Genomic DNA, 18,145 nt, shown 5'->3' on the forward strand with positions numbered 1-18,145 from the left:
GGACTGCCAAGTCACCAGAACTAGTGGCCCCATTGGAAGATTTCCGCTCTAATACTTTTCTGGGGACAAGCCAAAATTTGAGATTTTCTTTTTCTTTCAATTTCAATGATATTGGTAAAAAGGACAAAAAGGAAGGATGAATTTCTATAACAGGGATTCAGACAGCAATAAAAACTGACATGGCTTCTAGTCCATCTCCCCTCTATCCAAAACAAACAAAAAACAGAAAATTGCACCATACTTACCATAATTTTCTTTACCTGCTGCCTATCCATGGCAGCATACCTATGACAAGCTCCACCTTGGCTCCCTCAGAATCAGTGAATATTATAAAAAAATTGAGTCAGAGCACCCCCAGCATTCTCCGTAATATAGAATACCAAGGGTAGGTTTGTATACTGCCATGGATAGGCACCAGGAAGCGAAAATTACGGTAAGTATGGTACAATTTTCTGTTTTCCTGGTGCCTCCATGGCAGCATACCTATGACAAATAACTATCTGAAAACGGGTGGGTTGATGCTTAGAAAGAAATTTTATTTTGAACAAAAGGTTACTCCCTCGAGTAGGTAAATGCTGACTTGATGGCCTGCCTGACGAATTCTATCAAAGAGAGAGCCCCTGGGTCTACTCTGTAGTGCTTCAAAAACGTATGTTGAGAAGACCAGGTTTCTGCCCTTCATATAGTTTAGTTTGACATATTTGCTCTCGCCACCAAGGAGGCAGAGACAGATCTGGTGGAATTAACCTTGAGCGATGAAGGGGGTTCGAGGCCCCTTGCCCTGTACGCCTTTCGAATTAGCTTCACTATCCAGGAGGCTATCATCCTAGAAGTTGCCTCCTTACCCTTATTTTTACCCCTGGGTATAACAAACAGTGTGGAAGACTTCCTGAAGGGAGCTGTGGCCTGCAGATAGCATGTTAATATCGATGCGATATCCAAATTATGGAGAGAGACGGATTCTGGATCTGAGAATGTTGGTAGAGCCCAAGGTTCCGAGATACTAACGGTGGAGGCTGTCTTGGGGATGAACCCACAAACTGTCCTAAGCTCTACCCTGTCTGAAAAATACTTGATATGATCATGGTCTGCACCCAAGGCCTGCAGCTCTGACACTCTTCTACCTGACGCCACAACGATTAGAAAAGATAACTTTAGGGTTAAATTCCACAGAGATGTTGATTCGTTTGGAACAAACGGTTGGTTGGTTAAGGAATCCGGGACGACCGAGAGGTCCCATGTGGGAAAGTTCTGTCCTTTAGGTGGACGTATTTTCTTGATAGCCTTAAAAAACTGATTTATCATAGAATCTTCGGCCCATCTTCTGTTGGTGGCTGCCGAGATGGCTGCTACTTGCACCTTGAGAGTGCTTAATCCTAGACCTAGGTCTAGGCCTGCCTGTAGGAAATCGAGTATCTGAAAGGGAGCGGGTAAGGTTGGATCAAAGTTTTTGCAACCCGCAAAAGATTGAAACTTATTCCACACGCTATCGTACAAGCCGTTTGTTGATGGCTTTTTGGCCTTGAGCAAGGTTGAGATGACCCTAGACGAGCATTCTAATGCCTGGAGCCTCTCCCTTTCAGCATCTAAATGTGAAGGTTTAATCTGAGTGGGTCCGGGTGGAAGTGAGGACCCTGTGAAAGAAGGCGAGGTAGCCATAATTATTATGGAATCATGACCGGAGGTTGGGTACTCAGGGACATTGCAGTCGGGAACCAAGGATGCCTTGGCCAGTATGGAAGGACTGCTATTACTGTTGTGTCCTCTATTGTAAGCCTCCCAAGGAACCTGGAGATGAGTGGCCGGGGAGGGAATGCATAAGCTAGACTGCATGCCCATGGGCTGGAGAGGGCATCCGCTGTCTCCGCTGTCTTCGCCAGAGGGTGTGGAAGTCGTGAGATGAATCTCGGCAGCTTCATATTGCTCTCTGCGGCAAAGAGGTCTAGTTCTTGAAGACCCCAGAGGTCTGCTATCCCATCGAAGGCTTTCGGATGCAGTGTTCAGATGACCTGGGAGATAAACTGCTCTCAGATCGAACAGATCCCTCTCCGCCCACAGGATGATGGGCTCTACCTCTCTTGGGAGGGAGCTGCTGTCAGTTCCCCCTTGGCGATGAATGTATGACACTGCAGCCTTGTTGTCCATTCCTTAGTAATATTGCTTTCCCTCTGATCTGTTGGGACAGAGCAATCAGGGTGAGGTATGCTGCCCAGACTTCCAGGATGTTGCACACTACTCCTGCTGAATTGAAGGCCCATCTCCCTTGTACTGCAGCGTGGTTGCAGTGAGCCCCCCAGCCTACTGCACTGGTGTCAGTGGTAAGCGTGATCCAAGAGATGTGACCCAAAGGGGGTGATTTTACCAGCATCTCCCTCTTCGTCCACCAATGTAGGCCCCTGTGCATTGGGTTTGTTAAGCGTAAATGTTGGGAGAGATAGGATTCCTGAACCAATGGAACAAATCCTAATTGGAAGTGCCTCAGGTGGCAATGGGCCCAAGGGACCATTGGAATACTGGGTGACATCGTCCCCAGTAGGCTCAGACAATTCAATGCCGACAGATAGGACTGTAGTCTCACTCTCTTCATTTTCTGGCTGACAATTTCTGCGGGGGCAGGGATACTGTCCCTTTGACAGTATCAAAGTGGGTGCCCAGGTAGATCATCTCTTGGGTAGGAGTGAGGTGGCTTTTGGCTTGATTTATCACCCAGCCGAATTCTGCCAGGGTTGACAGAAGGAGTGCCCTGTGTTCTGTTAACTGAGCTAATCTCCCGCTAAGAGCAGAATGTCGTCTAAGTAGTGATACACTCTGAGACCTCTTTCCTGAAGTGGGGCCAGGATGGAAACCAACACCTTCGTGAAGACTCTGGGTGATGTACAGAGACCGAAAGGGAGGCTCTGGAACTGCAGGTGAGTGTTCCCTACCAGAAATCTGAGGTACTTTTAGAATGGTGGAAATATGGGGATGTGCAGATATGCGTCCTGTAGGTCTACTGATATAATCCATTCCCCTGGTTGGACTGCACGGATTATGGTCTGTAAGGACTCCATCTTGAACTTCTCCTGAAGTATATGGTAATTTAAACATTTGAGATCTATTACAGGGCTCCAACCTCCAGTCCTTTTGGGTAGTAGAAAAAAGGCGGAGTAAAAACCCGAAATTCTCTGGGACGAGGGTACTGGTATGGCTGCTTGCTGTTCCTGTAGAGAATGAAGGAACTGATAGAGGGCCTCTGCTTTTTGTGGGGTCTCCGGCACCCCGGAAATCTTTTGGTGGCTGGCTTGAGAATGTCCAAAAATGACCATACTTTGAGTTGTCAAGACCACCCAGGGATCCTAACATCTTTTGATCCAGGCCTCGGAAAAGTGTTTGAGCCCGGTTCCCACTGGGCTGACATGGCGTCAAAAGGATTTTGTGGAATCCTGTGAGGTAGCCGTAACCCCTTGTCTGCAAGACTTCATGAATGTGGATTGTGTACCTTTCCAATTTTGTCTCGAGCCCCTTCCTTGACTAGACTGTCTGAAATCTCTGTTCCTGAAATGCTGAAACCTGGAAGTGATAGTTCTGGTGCACCTGGTTCTACTGTCTTGTGGGAGTAAGCCGGACTTCTCTCCAAACAGGGCCTTCCCGTCAAATGGAATTTTGCACCAGTTCTGTTTGGATGCAACGTCTGCTGCCCATGGTTTTAACCATAATGCGCATTTTGTCATCACGCTGTGTAGCATTGCCTTCGCGGAACACCTGATTGAATCAATTGCTGCCTCCCCGATAAAGTCTGCCGACAGCTTCATCCAGAGCCTTTATTATATCATCTTTTAGAACATTTTGACGAATTGCCGCTTCTACATTTTCTGTCCAAACACGCACCTCATTGGACACGGATGTTAAAGCTATTGATGGCTTACATGTGTTTCCAGAAATTTGGTAGGCCTTTTTCAGATCCATATCTATCCTTCTATATCCAAAGGATCCTTAAATGAAGCTAAATCAGCCCCTCTATCCAAAACAAACAAAAAACAGAAAATTGCACCATACTTACCATCATTTTCTTAGGGACAGGGAACCGAGGAACCTGCAGAGGGGAGAAAAAAAAGGAAGTAGGAAAGAATAGGTAGCTGCTTTTTCCATGCCCCACGAGCTGAAGCCTCATCCTCATAGGCAGAACAAATGCCCCTGGTTAGGGGACCGCTGCATGTCCCAAAAAACCCTCAGAAGAGACTCTCTTGCTTTTTAGAGCATTTAGCAGCCTGAGCCAAGGGGCTGCATCCGGGAGAGGCTGAGACCGGCTGGAAGCTGCCGACTGCAAAGGTAAGGACACCCGACCAAATATTCACTGAGCAAAGGTATGAGGAAGAAAAGGAGAATGCTGGGGGTGCTCTAACTCTATTCTTTTATAATATTCACTGATCCTGAGGGAGGAACCAAAGTGGAGCTTGTCATAGGTATGCTGCCATGGAGGCACCAGGAAAAAAGTTTTGCCTTTAGATATACTTTAAGTTGCAGTTTTCACATACAGTCAGAGCAGTGATCCCCCCACAGCAGCATCTGAGGTTACAGTCAGACAGAGTCAGCCTAAAGGCAGGCAGCAACTGGCATGCTCTCGTTAGGAAACCCATGGTGCTCTACGAATTCTTTGTCCCAGGTTTTTTTCTAAGTTTTTTTAAAATAAAAATAATTTAATTGCCAAGCAGCTTTGAAAATAAAATATGCAGCTTTTGCTATAAAAGTTACTCCGGTGCTGTCCCCCACTGACACTCCACTTTATACTGTTCCTGTCATTGCTGTTTAACCCACTTCTTGTGAATCTGGGACATTATCAATCAACCCTCTGAGAATGCATTTTCATGCCAGTTTTGTTAAGCTAAAATGAAAATCAGTTTAACCACTTGCCATCTGCCCTATAGCAGTTTTACTGCTACAGTGCGACCACGGTGCACCGGATCACGTATTTATACGTAATCCTGCACTTCTGGGTAGGGGGCACGCATGCGCACCGGCGGCTCGTTCCCGCTGTGTTTACACACAGCGGAAGCAAATCAGCACGTACCGCAGACTCGATATGCACCAGCCGATCATCAGCCACAGAGACGAAACTCCAATCTGCCTATGTAAACAAGGCAAATTGCCGTTCTGACAGGAGGGAAGGCATGGATCCTGTGTCTCTGCAAAGCAGGGACTAGGATCCCTGTCTTCCCCTAGTAAAAGCACCTCCCACAGTTTAGAAAAGCACTGGTCAGGCACACAGTTAACCCCTTGATCCCCCTCGATGTTTAACCCCTTCCCAGCCAGTGTCATTAGTACAGTGACACGGCATATTTTTAACACTGATTATTGTATTAGTGTCACTGGTTCCCACAAAATGTCAGGTAGTGTCCAAATGTCCGTTGCAGTATCGCAGTTCTGCTATAATTCGCTGATCATCGCTATTACTAGTAAAAAAAATGTAAAATAAATTAAAATAAATAAAAATATCCCATAGTTTGTAGACACTATAACTTTTGCAAAAAAAAATCAATATACGCTTATTGTGATTTTTTTTTTTTTTTTTACAAAAAATATTTAGCAGAATACATATTGGCCTAAATTGATGAAGAAATTAGATTTTTTTTTTTTTTATTGGATGTGTTTTATAGCAGAAAGTAAATTTTTTATTTATTTTTTTTTCAAAATTGTTGGTCTTTTTTTTGCTTATAGTGCAAACAACAAAAAAATGCAGAGGTGATCAAACACTACCAAAAAAAAGCTCTATTTGTGGGAAAAAAAGGACATACATTTTATTTGGGTACAGCGTCACAATTGTCATTTAAAGTAACACAGTGCCGTGGTGCAAAGTGGCCTGGTCGGGAAGGGGGTAAATCTTCCGGAGGTCAAGTGGTTAAAAAGTTATAAAATGACAGAATTATGGATTTTTTTTGAAAGTACAGTGGCAGGGGAAACATAAAACTAAATGCAATCTTCCCATGTGTATGTGTGTCAATCATAACAATGCAAAACCTCAACCCTCAGCCCTCAACAATTTACAGATATATGTTGATGGTGGTACATGTCTTGGTACCAACAAGGTATGGTTCCTACCAAAATCAGAATACCAACACTGGTATAAATGCAGGAATTAATAAACTGAGAGAGGGTCTGGCCTAGAAGTTACTCTTGGGTATGGTATGACCATCCTTACATTACACCCTGTGCCTACATGGCCTAATAATTCTGCAAGTAGTTAGGTCATTCTAAGGATAAACTAAAATTGAAAGGTTTGACATGCCAAACTCCCATTTCTCGGTAATTTCAGAAGAGTCACTGAAGATCAGATTGGTGGATGGACCCCACCGCTGCAGTGGGAGGTTGGAGGTTCACTATGATGGAGAATGGAACTCTGTGTGTAGTCGTACGTGGCTTGGATGGGACTCCAAGGTGGTGTGTAAAGAGCTGAAGTGTGGATCCCTCGTCAGAGGTAAGCCATGTGGCTTTTTGAAGAAAGGAAAAGGCAGAATCTGGCAGAAAATGGTGCAGTGTACTGGAGATGAAGAGGCCCTGTCTGAATGCCAAATTGAACCGATTAAACCACATCATTGCCACCACAGGGAGGATATCTGGATCACTTGCAGAGGTATGGGATCATTTACTGTCTTATCATTGGTTGTCATTTAACCTGAACAAGAGAACCAGTCCTGACTGGTATTATAAAAGAACCTAAAGATCGAGTCTTCAATATTAAAAATGTGCAGGTGAAAAAGTATATATTTCCCCCCTCTTTTTTTTTGTTATTTGTTTTATTGTTTTATTTTGTTTGTAAATGTTTTATTTTGTTTAACCTAGGGTAGGGAATAGTGGGAGCCTCTGAGATTTTTATTGCTGCCTGTGTTGACAGTGTTCCATGTGTTCTCTGTATGCATGTGTGTTCTCTGAATGTGTGAAAATAAAGGATTGGGTGTATTGGCGCTACCTAAAGAGAGTCATATATTGACCAATATAATTAAATACTGAGATAGCCAATAATGTGGCACCTCCTACTTTTAGTTGTGAATCTAAGAGGTATGCAGTTTATAAAAGCCCCCCTTATTTACAATATGGGTAGTGCCACAACCGCTAAGTAGGTACGTTTCTAATGCTCAAATGTTCAAATGATTATAATGGGTAACAGGTGTCGCACAGCTTACTGGATCCTACTGTATCTGGAAAAGGGACCAGAAACTGGATTCCATATAGTGCATTTACTAGGAACCATATAGCAATACGGTGATGTATCCTAATCTGATACGTTACATATAATCATCCTAGGTTACAATTACATAGACCAAAAACTACTCAATAGCCCAGGAAACAACAGCAATTAAATTTTCAACAAATATTGTAACAGTCCCATATATTGATGTTCAATAATTTGTGTAGATTCCCACAGGTGACTTGGTGCTGCAATAATTTGTCAGGTGACTCTCGTGCTCCCCCTTTGGTTGCTTACTCACCAGCTCCCAAAACCCCAGCAGGGGTATAACGCTTATGGTATGATACGCGGGGTTCTTCCGTCTGATAGATCCTTATGTGGTAATCAGCTCCCCAAGCCCCCCAGCGGGGTAATTCACCTGTGTTTGGGAAATGGATCGCCTTGCTGCCAGGTATTATGCTGGATGTCTCCTGTGCTCTTGAATCCTTGAAGATATTGCTTCCACTCCACTGCAAGAGCACAGGAGACATCCAGCATAATACCTGGCAGCAAGGCGATCCATTTCCCAAACACAGGTGAATTACCCCGCTGGGGGGCTTGGGGAGCTGATTACCACATAAGGATCTATCAGACGGAAGAACCCCGCGTATCATACCATAAGCGTTATACCCCTGCTGGGGTTTTGGGAGCTGGTGAGTAAGCAACCAAAGGGGGAGCACGAGAGTCACCTGACAAATTATTGCAGCACCAAGTCACCTGTGGGAATCTACACAAATTATTGAACATCAATATATGGGACTGTTATGCCGCGTACACACGGTCGGACTTTTCGTCTACAAAAGTCCAACGGACGCTGACGGACTAAAGCTGGCTGGTAATCCGATCGTGTGTGGGCTTCTCCGGACTTTCAACGGACTTTTTTAGCCTCAAATCCGACGGACTTTAGATTTGAAACATGCTTCAAATCTTTACGTCGTAAGTACGACGGACCCCGAAATCCGCTCGTCTGTGTGCTAGTCCGACGGACAAAAACCCACGCTAGGGCAGCTATTGGCTACTGGCTATGAACTTCCTTATTTTAGTCCGGTGTACGTCATCACGTACGAATCCGTCGGACTTTTGTGTGGTCGTGTGTAGGCAAGTCCGTTCGTAAGAAAGTCTGCCGCAAGTCCGCCGAAGGTACGTCGGAAGTATGTCGGACAGGCTGTCGGACTTTTGTAGACGAAAAGTCCGACCGTGTGTACGCGGCATTACAATATTTGTTGAAAATTTAATTGCTGTTGTTTCCTGGGCTATTGAGTAGTTTTTGGTCTATGTAATTGTAACCTAGGATGATTATATGTAACGTATCAGATTAGGATACATCACCGTATTGCTATATGGTTCCTAGTAAATGCGCTATATGGAATCCAGTTTCTGGTCCCTTTTCCAGATACAGTAGGATCCAGTAAGCTGTGCGACACCTGTTACCCATTATAATCATTTGAACATTTGAGCATTAGAAACGTACCTACTTAGCGGTTGTGGAACTACCCATATTGTAAATAAGGGGGGCTTTTATAAACTGCATACCTCTTAGATTCACAACTAAAAGTAGGAGGTGCCACATTATAGGCTATCTCAGTATTTAATTATATTGGTCAATATATGACTCTCTTTAGGTAGCGCCAATACACCCAATCCTTTATTTTCATACTTTTACATAGTACCCCACCAGGTACTTTGTGTAAGGGAGGCAGCAACCTTAATTACTTACCCTATACACGCATCCTAAAGCGCAGTTTTTGTTCTATCTATTTCTCTGAATGTGTGTGTGCTCTAACTGTGCATGTTTCACGTGTTCTGTGTATGTCTGTGTGTGCTCTGACTGTGCATGTTTCACGTGTTCCGTGTATGTGAGTGTGCTCTAACTGTGCATGTTTCACATGTTCTTTGTATGTGTGTGTGCTCTAACTATGCATGTTTCACGTGTTCTGTGTATGTCTGTGTGTGCTCTGACTGTGCACATTTCATGTGTTCTGTGTATGTGTGTGTTTGTTCTCTGGTTGTGCATGTTCTATGTGTTCTTTGTGCATGTGCTCTGGCTGTGCACGTTCCGTGTGTTCTCGTGTGTGTGTGTGTATGCTCTGACTGTGCATGTTTCACGTGTTCTGTGTATGTGTGTGTGCTCTAACTGTGCATGTTTCACATGTTCTGTGTATGTGTGTGCTCTGACTGTGCACATTTCATGTGTTCTGTGTATGTGTGTGTGTGCTCTGGTTGTGCAGGTTCTATGTGTTCTTTGTGCATGTGCTCTGACTGTGCATGTTTCACGTGTTCTGTGCATGTGTGTGTGCTCTGACTGTGCATGTTTCACGTGTTCTGTGTATGTGTCTGTGCTCTGACTGTGCACATTTCATGTGTTCTGTGTATGTGTGTGTGTGTGCCCTGGTTGTGCATGTTCTATGTGTTCTTTGTGCATGTGCTCTGGCTGTGCACGTTCCGTGTGTTCTTGTGTGTGTGTGTGTGTGTGTGTATGTAAGCTCTGACTGTGCATGTTCCATGTGTTCCCTGTCTGTGTGTTCTCTGTAGAGGTGTGCGCTCTGGTTGTGCATATTCTGTGTGTTCTCTGTATGTGTGTGTGTGCTCTGGTTGTGCATATTCTGTGGGTTCTCTGTATGTGCATGTGTTCTGGCATGTGCATGTTCCATGTGTTCAAGGTATATGTGTGAGGTCTGGCTGTGAATGTTCCATGTGTTCTGTGTATATGTGTGCTCTCTGGCTGTGCATGTTCTGTGTGCTCTATGTATGTGTGTGTGCTCTAGCTGTGCATGTTCCGTGTTTTCCCTGTATGTGTGTGTGCTCTAGCTGTGCATGTTCCGCGTTTTCCCTGTATGTGTGTTTGCTCTAGCTGTGCATGTTCCGTGTGTTCTCTGTATGTGTGTGTGCTCTAGCTGTGCATGTTCCATGTGTTCTCTGTATGTGTGTGTGCTCTAGCTGTGCATGTTGCGTGTGTTCTCTGTATGTGTGTGTGCTTTAGCTGTGCATGTTCTGTGTGTTCTCTGTATGTGTGTGTGCTCTAGCTGTGCATGTTCTGTGTGTTCTCTGTATGTTTGTGTGCTCTAGCTGTGCATGTTCCGTGTGTTCTCTGTAGATGTGTGCGCTCTGGATGTTTATTTTTTGTAACACTGCAAAGACGTGGAAAGTACAAAACTTATAGATTGTAGAGAGAAAGGGGACGCTCATGGTTCCGGAGGGTGTAGTAACCCTCCAACATTCCTTACAGGAAACAGGAAGTGGTATTCTGTAAATGAGAACCAAGATTGGGGGGGGGTTGTTAACTACGGAGAGCAAAAAGGTGGATAGGACATGGTCACTGAGAGTGAAAAGCTAAATGTGTGTTCTAACCTGCACAGAACACAGGAATACTATATACAGAACGTCGATCCAAGGAATATTTTAAAATAAATAAATGACATACTTAGATAAACAAACAACATTATGCAGAATAATTTTCCACAGCTTTACATCTCTTACAAGAAAGAACCCTTTCTGTATGTGAAGGTCAGACCACTTTTCCTACAGTTACAAAGTAGCCTTAAAGTGACACTAAACTCTGGTTTTAAAAAAATCTAAGTACAGTGCCTTGAAAAAGTATTCATACCTCTTGAAATGTTCCACATTTTGTCATGTTATAATTAAAAACGTAAATATATTTTATTGGGATTTTATGTGATAAACAAACACAAAGTGGCACATAATTGTGAAGAGGAAGGAAAATGATAAATGGTTTTCAAAATGTTTTTACAAATAAATATGTGAAAAGTGTGGTGTACATTTGTATTCAGCCCCTCGGAGTCAATACTTTGTAGAACCTCCTTTCACTGCAATTACAGCTGCAAGTCTTTTTGGGGATGTCTCTACCAGCTTTGCACATCTAGAGAGTGATATTTTTGCCCATTCTTCTTTGAAAAATAGCTCAAGTTCTGTCAGATTGGATGGAGAGCGTCTGCGAACAGCAATTTTCAAGTCTTGCCACAGATTCTCAATTGGATTTAGGTCTGGACTTTGACTGGGCCATTCTAACACATGAATATGCTTTGATCTAAACCGGGGGTCTCCAAACTTTCTAAACAAAGGGCCAGTTTACTGTCCTTCAGACTTTAGGGGGGCTGGACTGTGGCCATGGAGAGTCAAACATGTCCAGGTGTCCAGTGGGATTAAACAATACCATATCTTTGGTGTCAGTGGTGAGGACTAGTGCCCCATCTTTGGTGTCAGTTGGAGGAATAGTGCCCCATTGTTGGTGTCAACAACAAAAATGATTCCCCATTGTTGGTGTCAGTGAATGAAATAGTGCCCCAAGGGCTGGATAAAGGCAAGCAAAGGGCCACATTCGGCCCCAGGGCTGCAGTTTGGAGACCCCTGATCTAAACCATTCCATTGTAGCTCTGGCTGTATGTTTAGGGTCGTTGTCCTGCTGGAAGTTGAACCTCCGCCCCAGTCTCAAGTCTTTTGCAGACTCTAATGCCGCGTACACACGGACAGGCTTTTCGGCTACAAAAGTCCAACAGCCCATCCGACAGACTTTCGACTGACTTTTGGCGGACTTTCTAATGAACGGACTTGCCTACATACGATCACACAAAAGTCCGACGGATTCGTACGTGATGATGTACACCAGACTAAAATAAGGAAGTTGATATCCAGTAGCCAATAGCTGCCCTAGCGTGGGTTTTTGTCCGTCGGACTAGCATACAGATGAGCGGATTTCTGGGTCCAGTGGAGTTACGACGTAAAGATTTGAAGCATGTTTCAAATCTAAAGTCCGTCAGATTTGCGGCTGGAAAAGTCCGCTGAAAGTCCGGGGAAGCCCACACACGATCGGATTGTCCACCGGATTTGGTCCGTCGGCGTCCGTCGGACTTTTGTAGACAAAAAGTCCGACCATGTATACGTGGCATAAGATTGCCCTGTATTTCGCTCCATCCATCTTCCCATCAACTCTGACCAGCTTTCCTGTCCCTGCTGAAGAAAAGCATCCCCACAACATGATGCTGCCACCACCATGTTTCACTGTGGGGATGGTGTGTTCAAGGTGATGTATTAGTTTTCCACTACACATAGTGTTTTGCTTTTAGGCCAAAAAGCTCCATTTTGGTCTCACCTTCTTCCACATGTTTGCTGTGTCCAGGGGCGTTGCTAGGGGGTGGCTATTGGGGCTATAGCCCCGAATCTGGGGCCCATAGCCCCGAGTCTCTTTCCGTAGGGTCCCTGCCTAACCAGCGGGTTGCGGCTGCTGCGGCAGGCGGGCTGGCTGCATGAGAGAGGTGGAGGAGAGGAAAGGAAAAAGCTATTCACAGCCGGGCCTCTTCAATTTTTGAGCGAGGTGCGGCGAGCAGCAGAGAGAGGACATAATCTCTCACTGTCCTCCACAAATCGGCGCTCTTCTGCCCTCACAGCACGGTCATTGTGGAGCTCCACTTTGCAGCCAGACCCCCTTGCTTCAATGTCGGAGGTGCGGCGGGGAGCAGCGAGATGACATCATCTCTTACTGCCAGCCCCGCATCACCGCTCTCCTGCTCTCACTAAAGTAAGTGACAATCTGCAAATGGAGGCAGGAGACGTCGCAAGTGACAATCCACATCTAGTGGCAGGTGACGGCGGCAAGTAATACGCTGCATCTAGTGGCAGGAGATGTGGCAAGTGACACGCCCAGGGCTCCCACTGATTCTGCAGTATGGTGAGTTGAACCACTTCATTATATATTAGAATGTAACAATAGAAATAATGCACTTCAATCACCCTGACACCATATCAACCATTATGCCATGATGATTGAAGCACCAACACCAGCCATCGCCCATGAAAAATTGCTTACCACTGGTCCCCCCCCACGGGCATGCAAAAAGATTGGTGACCGCTGCTATGGGCTCTAGCCCCAGATCTTTTGCAGACCTAGCAATTCCCCTGGCTGTGTCCCCCACATGGCTTCTCGCAAACTACCATGTCTTGGTAGGTTTACAATTGTGCCATACTCTTTCCATTTTCGGATCATGGATTGAACAAAGCTCTGTGAGATGTTCAAAGCTTGGGATATTATTTTATAAACTAACCCTGCTTTAAACGTCTCCACAACTTTATCCCTGACCTGTCTGGTGCGTTCCTTGGCCTTCATGATGCTGTTTGTTCACTAAGGTTTTCTAACAAACCTATGAGGGCTTCACAGAACAGCTGTGTTCATAGCTCCCAACTGTCTCTGATTTGGAGGGACTGTCCCTGATTTGGAGCAATGTCCCTCTGTCCCTCATTCCTCCTCATTTGTCCCTCATTTTGGTCTGATCTATATAGTTGTATATAAAATGCACTTTTTATCTTTCAAAAAGTGTTTTTCCAGCGCTAAACCTTTCATCCAAATTCTAAATTACTGCATTTGTAAATTTTAAAAGCCAATATATAGGAATAGAAGTGGTAAAAAAAGCACTTGTAGATTTAATTAACCTTTTTTTTTTTTGGTTAATTCTCCTTTAAGGGGGTGTGGCAGGTGGCGTGTCCTATGCCTACATACATTTGCTAGTAGGTGTCCCTCATGCCCATCTCAAAATGTTGGGAGGTATGGCTGAATTTATACTGAGATTAACTACTTAAGGACCGGAAGGATTTGCCCCCTTAATGACCAGGCCATTTTTTGCGATACGGCGCTGCGTCGCTTTAACTGACAATTGCGCGTTCGTGCGATGTTGTACCCAAATAAAATGTTTGTCCTTTTTTTCCCACAAATAGAGCTTTCTTTTAGTGGTATTTGATCATCTCTGCAATTTTTATTTTTTGTGCTATAAACAAAAAATAGCGACAATTAAAAAAATATATATATTTTTTTTTACTTTTTGCTATAATAAATATTAAAAAAAAAACAAATTTCTTCATAAGTTTAGGCCAATATGTATTCATCTACATATTTTTGATTAAAAAAAAAAATCGTAAGAAGCGCATATTGATTGGTTTGCACAAAAGTTACAGCATCTACAAAATAGCGGATAGATTTATGGCATTTTTATTATTTATTTATTTATCACTAGTAATGGCGATGATCTGCGATTTTTAGCGGAACTGGGACATTGTGACGGACAGATCGGACCCTTTTGACACTTCTTTTGGGACCATTCACATTAATAGCCGGTTCACACTGCTGCGCTGCGAATTTGTTCCGTTTTTTTTGTCCTGTGTGAGGTGCGATTTTACCGCGATTTTACCGCGAATTTTAGGAGTTGGTCATAGCTGCGATTGATGTTCTAGCCAATGGAATCATAATGGAAAAAGAAAAAAGGTGTTAACTTCCTGTGTATTTCCTGTTTTTTGTGGAGAGTAGTGTGGTGGAATTCGCACATATCTGAACCAACAATGCGATTCCAGAACGATTTACATTGATGTCTATGGAGGCTAAATTCGCAACGCAACGCAGTAAACTCGCACAAGACCCTTTTTTTTATCGCATCGCATTCGTAGGGGAATCGCAACGCATTTATGTGAACGACGGTCATTGAAAACAATGACTTTGTGGATGACATGCGAATTTAGAATGTTCTTGACGCATCAAATTCGTCATGAACTCGCATCAGTGTGAAACAGCACTTATACAGCGATCAGAGCTAAAAATAGCCATGATTACTGTATAAATGTCACTGGCAGGGAAGGGGTTAACACTAGGGGGCGATCAAGGGGTTAACTGTGCTCCCTGGGAGGTGTTTCTAACTGTGGGGGGAGGGGACTGACTGGGAGTAGCAAGAGATCGCTGATCCTGATCCTGAACAGCAGATCTCTCTCTACTCCCCTGTCAGAACAGGGATCTGTTTATTTACATACACAGGTCCCCGGTCTGGCTCTCTGTGGAGCGATTGCGGGTGGCCGGCGGCCATCACGGCCGCCGGCCACGCACATCAGCTTCCGGCGTTGCACCGCCTATCGCTGTTAAAGCGGCCGACGTACACCCACGGTGATTCGCGCAGCTGTGCCAACCTCCTGTGTGTTAAAGTACACACAGGTGGACTCTATTTACTAATTAGGTGACTTCTGAAGGCAATTGGTTCCACCAGATTTTAGTTAGGGGTATCAGAGTAAGGCCCCTTTCACACGGGACGGATCCGTGTTGATCCGCCCCGTGTTTATCCGCTGCTCAGCGGGGATCGCTCCGCTTTCCCCAGCTGAGCAGGCAGATGACAGGGCGGGACCCGCACACTGTGCAGGGACCGCCCTGTCAGATCTCCGCTCTCCCCTATGGGGGATCGGAGGAACACGGACCGTCTGTCCGTGTTCATCCGATCCGCTCTGCAGACGGATAGAAAAATAGGATTTTCTTCCGTCCGCAGAATCGGACGAGAGCGGAGGCGGAGACGACATCGGGTGTTAGCGGATGTACATCCGCTGACACCCGCTATCCCATAGGGATGCATGTATGTCCGTATTTCATCCGAAAACGGATGGATGAAATACGGACATACGGTCCGCATGTGTGAAAGGGGCCTAAAGGGGGCTGAATACAAATGCACACCACACTTTTCACATATTTATTTGTAAAAAAAAATGAAAACCATTTATCATTTTCCTTCCACTTCACAATTATGTGCCACTTTGTGTTGGTCTATCACATAAAATCCCAATAAAATACATTTACGTTTTTGGTCGTAACATGACAAAATGTGGAAAATTTCAAGGGGGTATGAATACTTTTCCAAGGCACTGTAGTAGGCGAGAGTTAAAACCTCTGTCTGGGTTTTTACTGCAGATCTATCCACTTTATTTGTTTGGTGGTCTTGTCACAGGGAAAGACAGGGATGAGAAAATCAAACACTTTCACACTTGTCACTGGAACAGGAACTGAGAGAAAATCGTTTCATTAATAACTAAAAAGGGAAATTAAACTCACATTGAGAGGTTTTCTTTTCATTTCCTGTTGTGCCTCAGGGACAGGAAGTGAGGAGAAATCTTAATGGGGCGCACACTGAATCCAAATCTAAAAAAAAAAAAAAAAATAGCTGTAGATACACTTTTTTAAATGAACAACTTTCCATGGAATTTACAATATGAACCACTTATATTTTATGACCTCTTCTCATGGTTGGATAAATCTAGTTCAGTATCAAAGATTTACTAAACCCACAACAGTAAAATCAGTCTGTATATGCAGTAAAGCATGCTTGTTATACTCACTGTGGAACCTAAGGGGTTAATCCTCCACATTGGGTAAAAAGGCTGTTTGATCCTGTCTTCTCTGATCCCTTTTTTTACTGTCCCCAATCCATCTGCTGACAGTATAGAGCCTTGAGGGGCACTCTGCACATGCTCAGTTTGGTGTGTATTGCTAGAGAGGTTTTTTGTTGGGAGGGTGCATGTGATCAGCACAGAGCTAATCAGCATTGTCCAGACAGAGGACCAGGGGTCATGGAGACTCATAGGACAATCAGAGGAAAATGAAAACGCCTCCCGCAAGCTTTAACCAGACACTGATAAAAGTCATAAGACTGCCATATACTGCTGATAAGAAGGGCCAATCAGCTCTTTCCAGACAGAGGGTCAGGGGTCTTGCAGTCTCATGGGTTAGTCAGAAAACCCCTCCTACAAGCTAGTGCATGGCTGGACACTGACTGCTATATACTATATACTGCCGATGAGAAAAGGTATTTAGCAGTTATATTTACTAAAATAATTGCATTTCCATGTTCTGTGTACTGTGGGAGACCAGATATAGTGAATGCAGGGTCCTGGGTTTAGTACCACTTTAAGGCTGGCACTAACCAGTAGTAACACTATAATATATATTCATTTTCATTTAGAGCCATTGCAGGCCAGACTGGTTGATGGACCGGACAGATGCACGGGGAGACTGGAGGTCTACCATGATGGCCAATGGGGCAGTGTGTGTGATGACCTTTGGGATGACAAGGATGCCAATGTCACCTGCAGTCAGATTAAGTGTGGCTCTTGCCGGCCATACACTTTGGGCAGGAAGCGGTTTGGCCAATCAAAAGGCACAATTTGGCTGGATGATGTTGAATGTACGGGAAACGAAGCGTCATTGGATAAATGCAGACACCGCGTTTGGTCGTACAACGACTGCAGCCATGAAGAAGATGTCAGTGTATACTGCACAGGTACACAGCTATCCATCTTCATACCACCACTGTATATATCTTCTATGTACTTATCTATTCTTCTTCTGTTCCCTCCTTTATCTCTTTCATATCTGAGTGGCCAGCATGGAGCCCCCGTTAGCTGTCTTAACCAAAACAGAGTTTCACATGACGTGAATGTAATGTCTCAGCTCTGTAATGTTGTGTTACCATTGTGTCTGGCCCTTTGTGAATGCCAAGAGAAGTGGTGGAAGAAGGATGTTGAACCTTCCTACTACTCTTAGGGAGTATGCTACTTTAGGTTTGATGAAACCTGATAAACATGGATAGTTGGAGTCTAACTGCTCCACACGGTGATGGTGGGGATATGTTGCCACATCTCAAAGTGGTTCTACAGCCTCAAGGTTTTTTTTACCTTAATGCATTCTATGCATTAAGATAAAAAATACCTCTGTGCTGCAGGAGCCTCACAGCCCCCCCCCCCCTCTTATTCTTACCTTAGCCTGATCCGATCCAGCAAAGTGCACAAGAGCAGGGGCCCTGCTCACCCTTTCTTGGGCACATTAGCCATTGGCTTCCGCTGCTGTCAATCAAATTCTGTGATGAGGGGGCAGGGCCTAGTCATCCAGTCTCTGTTAGTAGACCCAGACGGGGCTGCTCGGGAGTGAGCACTGAAGGGTGCCCCCAGGGAAAGTAGCTAGTAGAAAGAAAGTAGTAGGAGAATCGGAGCTACTCTGGGCAAAACTATTGTACAGAGCAGGTAAGTATGACATAGCTTTTTAAAGTAAAAACAAAAGGCAAAATTTCTTGTTCATTTTGAAAATAGCAGTGCTTATCAACCAGGCTGCCATGGCAGGATGCCATCTGGGTTCCCCCA

At 44.6% G+C, this 18,145-nt stretch overlaps 1 protein-coding gene across 2 annotated transcripts in view; it reads left to right on the forward strand.

Moving 5' to 3' along the window:
- Window positions 1–18,145, forward strand: part of LOC141131844 (CD5 antigen-like) — a 33,718-nt gene that overhangs the window by 11,751 nt on the left and 3,822 nt on the right. For both annotated transcript variants that reach the window (XM_073619598.1, XM_073619602.1), the window contains 2 exons: window positions 6,290–6,607; window positions 16,972–17,289. In XM_073619598.1, the coding sequence (XP_073475699.1) occupies window positions 6,290–6,607; window positions 16,972–17,289 (636 nt within the window). The remainder of the gene's footprint in view (window positions 1–6,289; window positions 6,608–16,971; window positions 17,290–18,145) is intronic.

The sequence above is a fragment of the Aquarana catesbeiana genome, linkage group LG01 (genome assembly GCF_042186555.1).
Source record: "Aquarana catesbeiana isolate 2022-GZ linkage group LG01, ASM4218655v1, whole genome shotgun sequence".
NCBI lineage: Eukaryota > Metazoa > Chordata > Amphibia > Anura > Ranidae > Aquarana > Aquarana catesbeiana.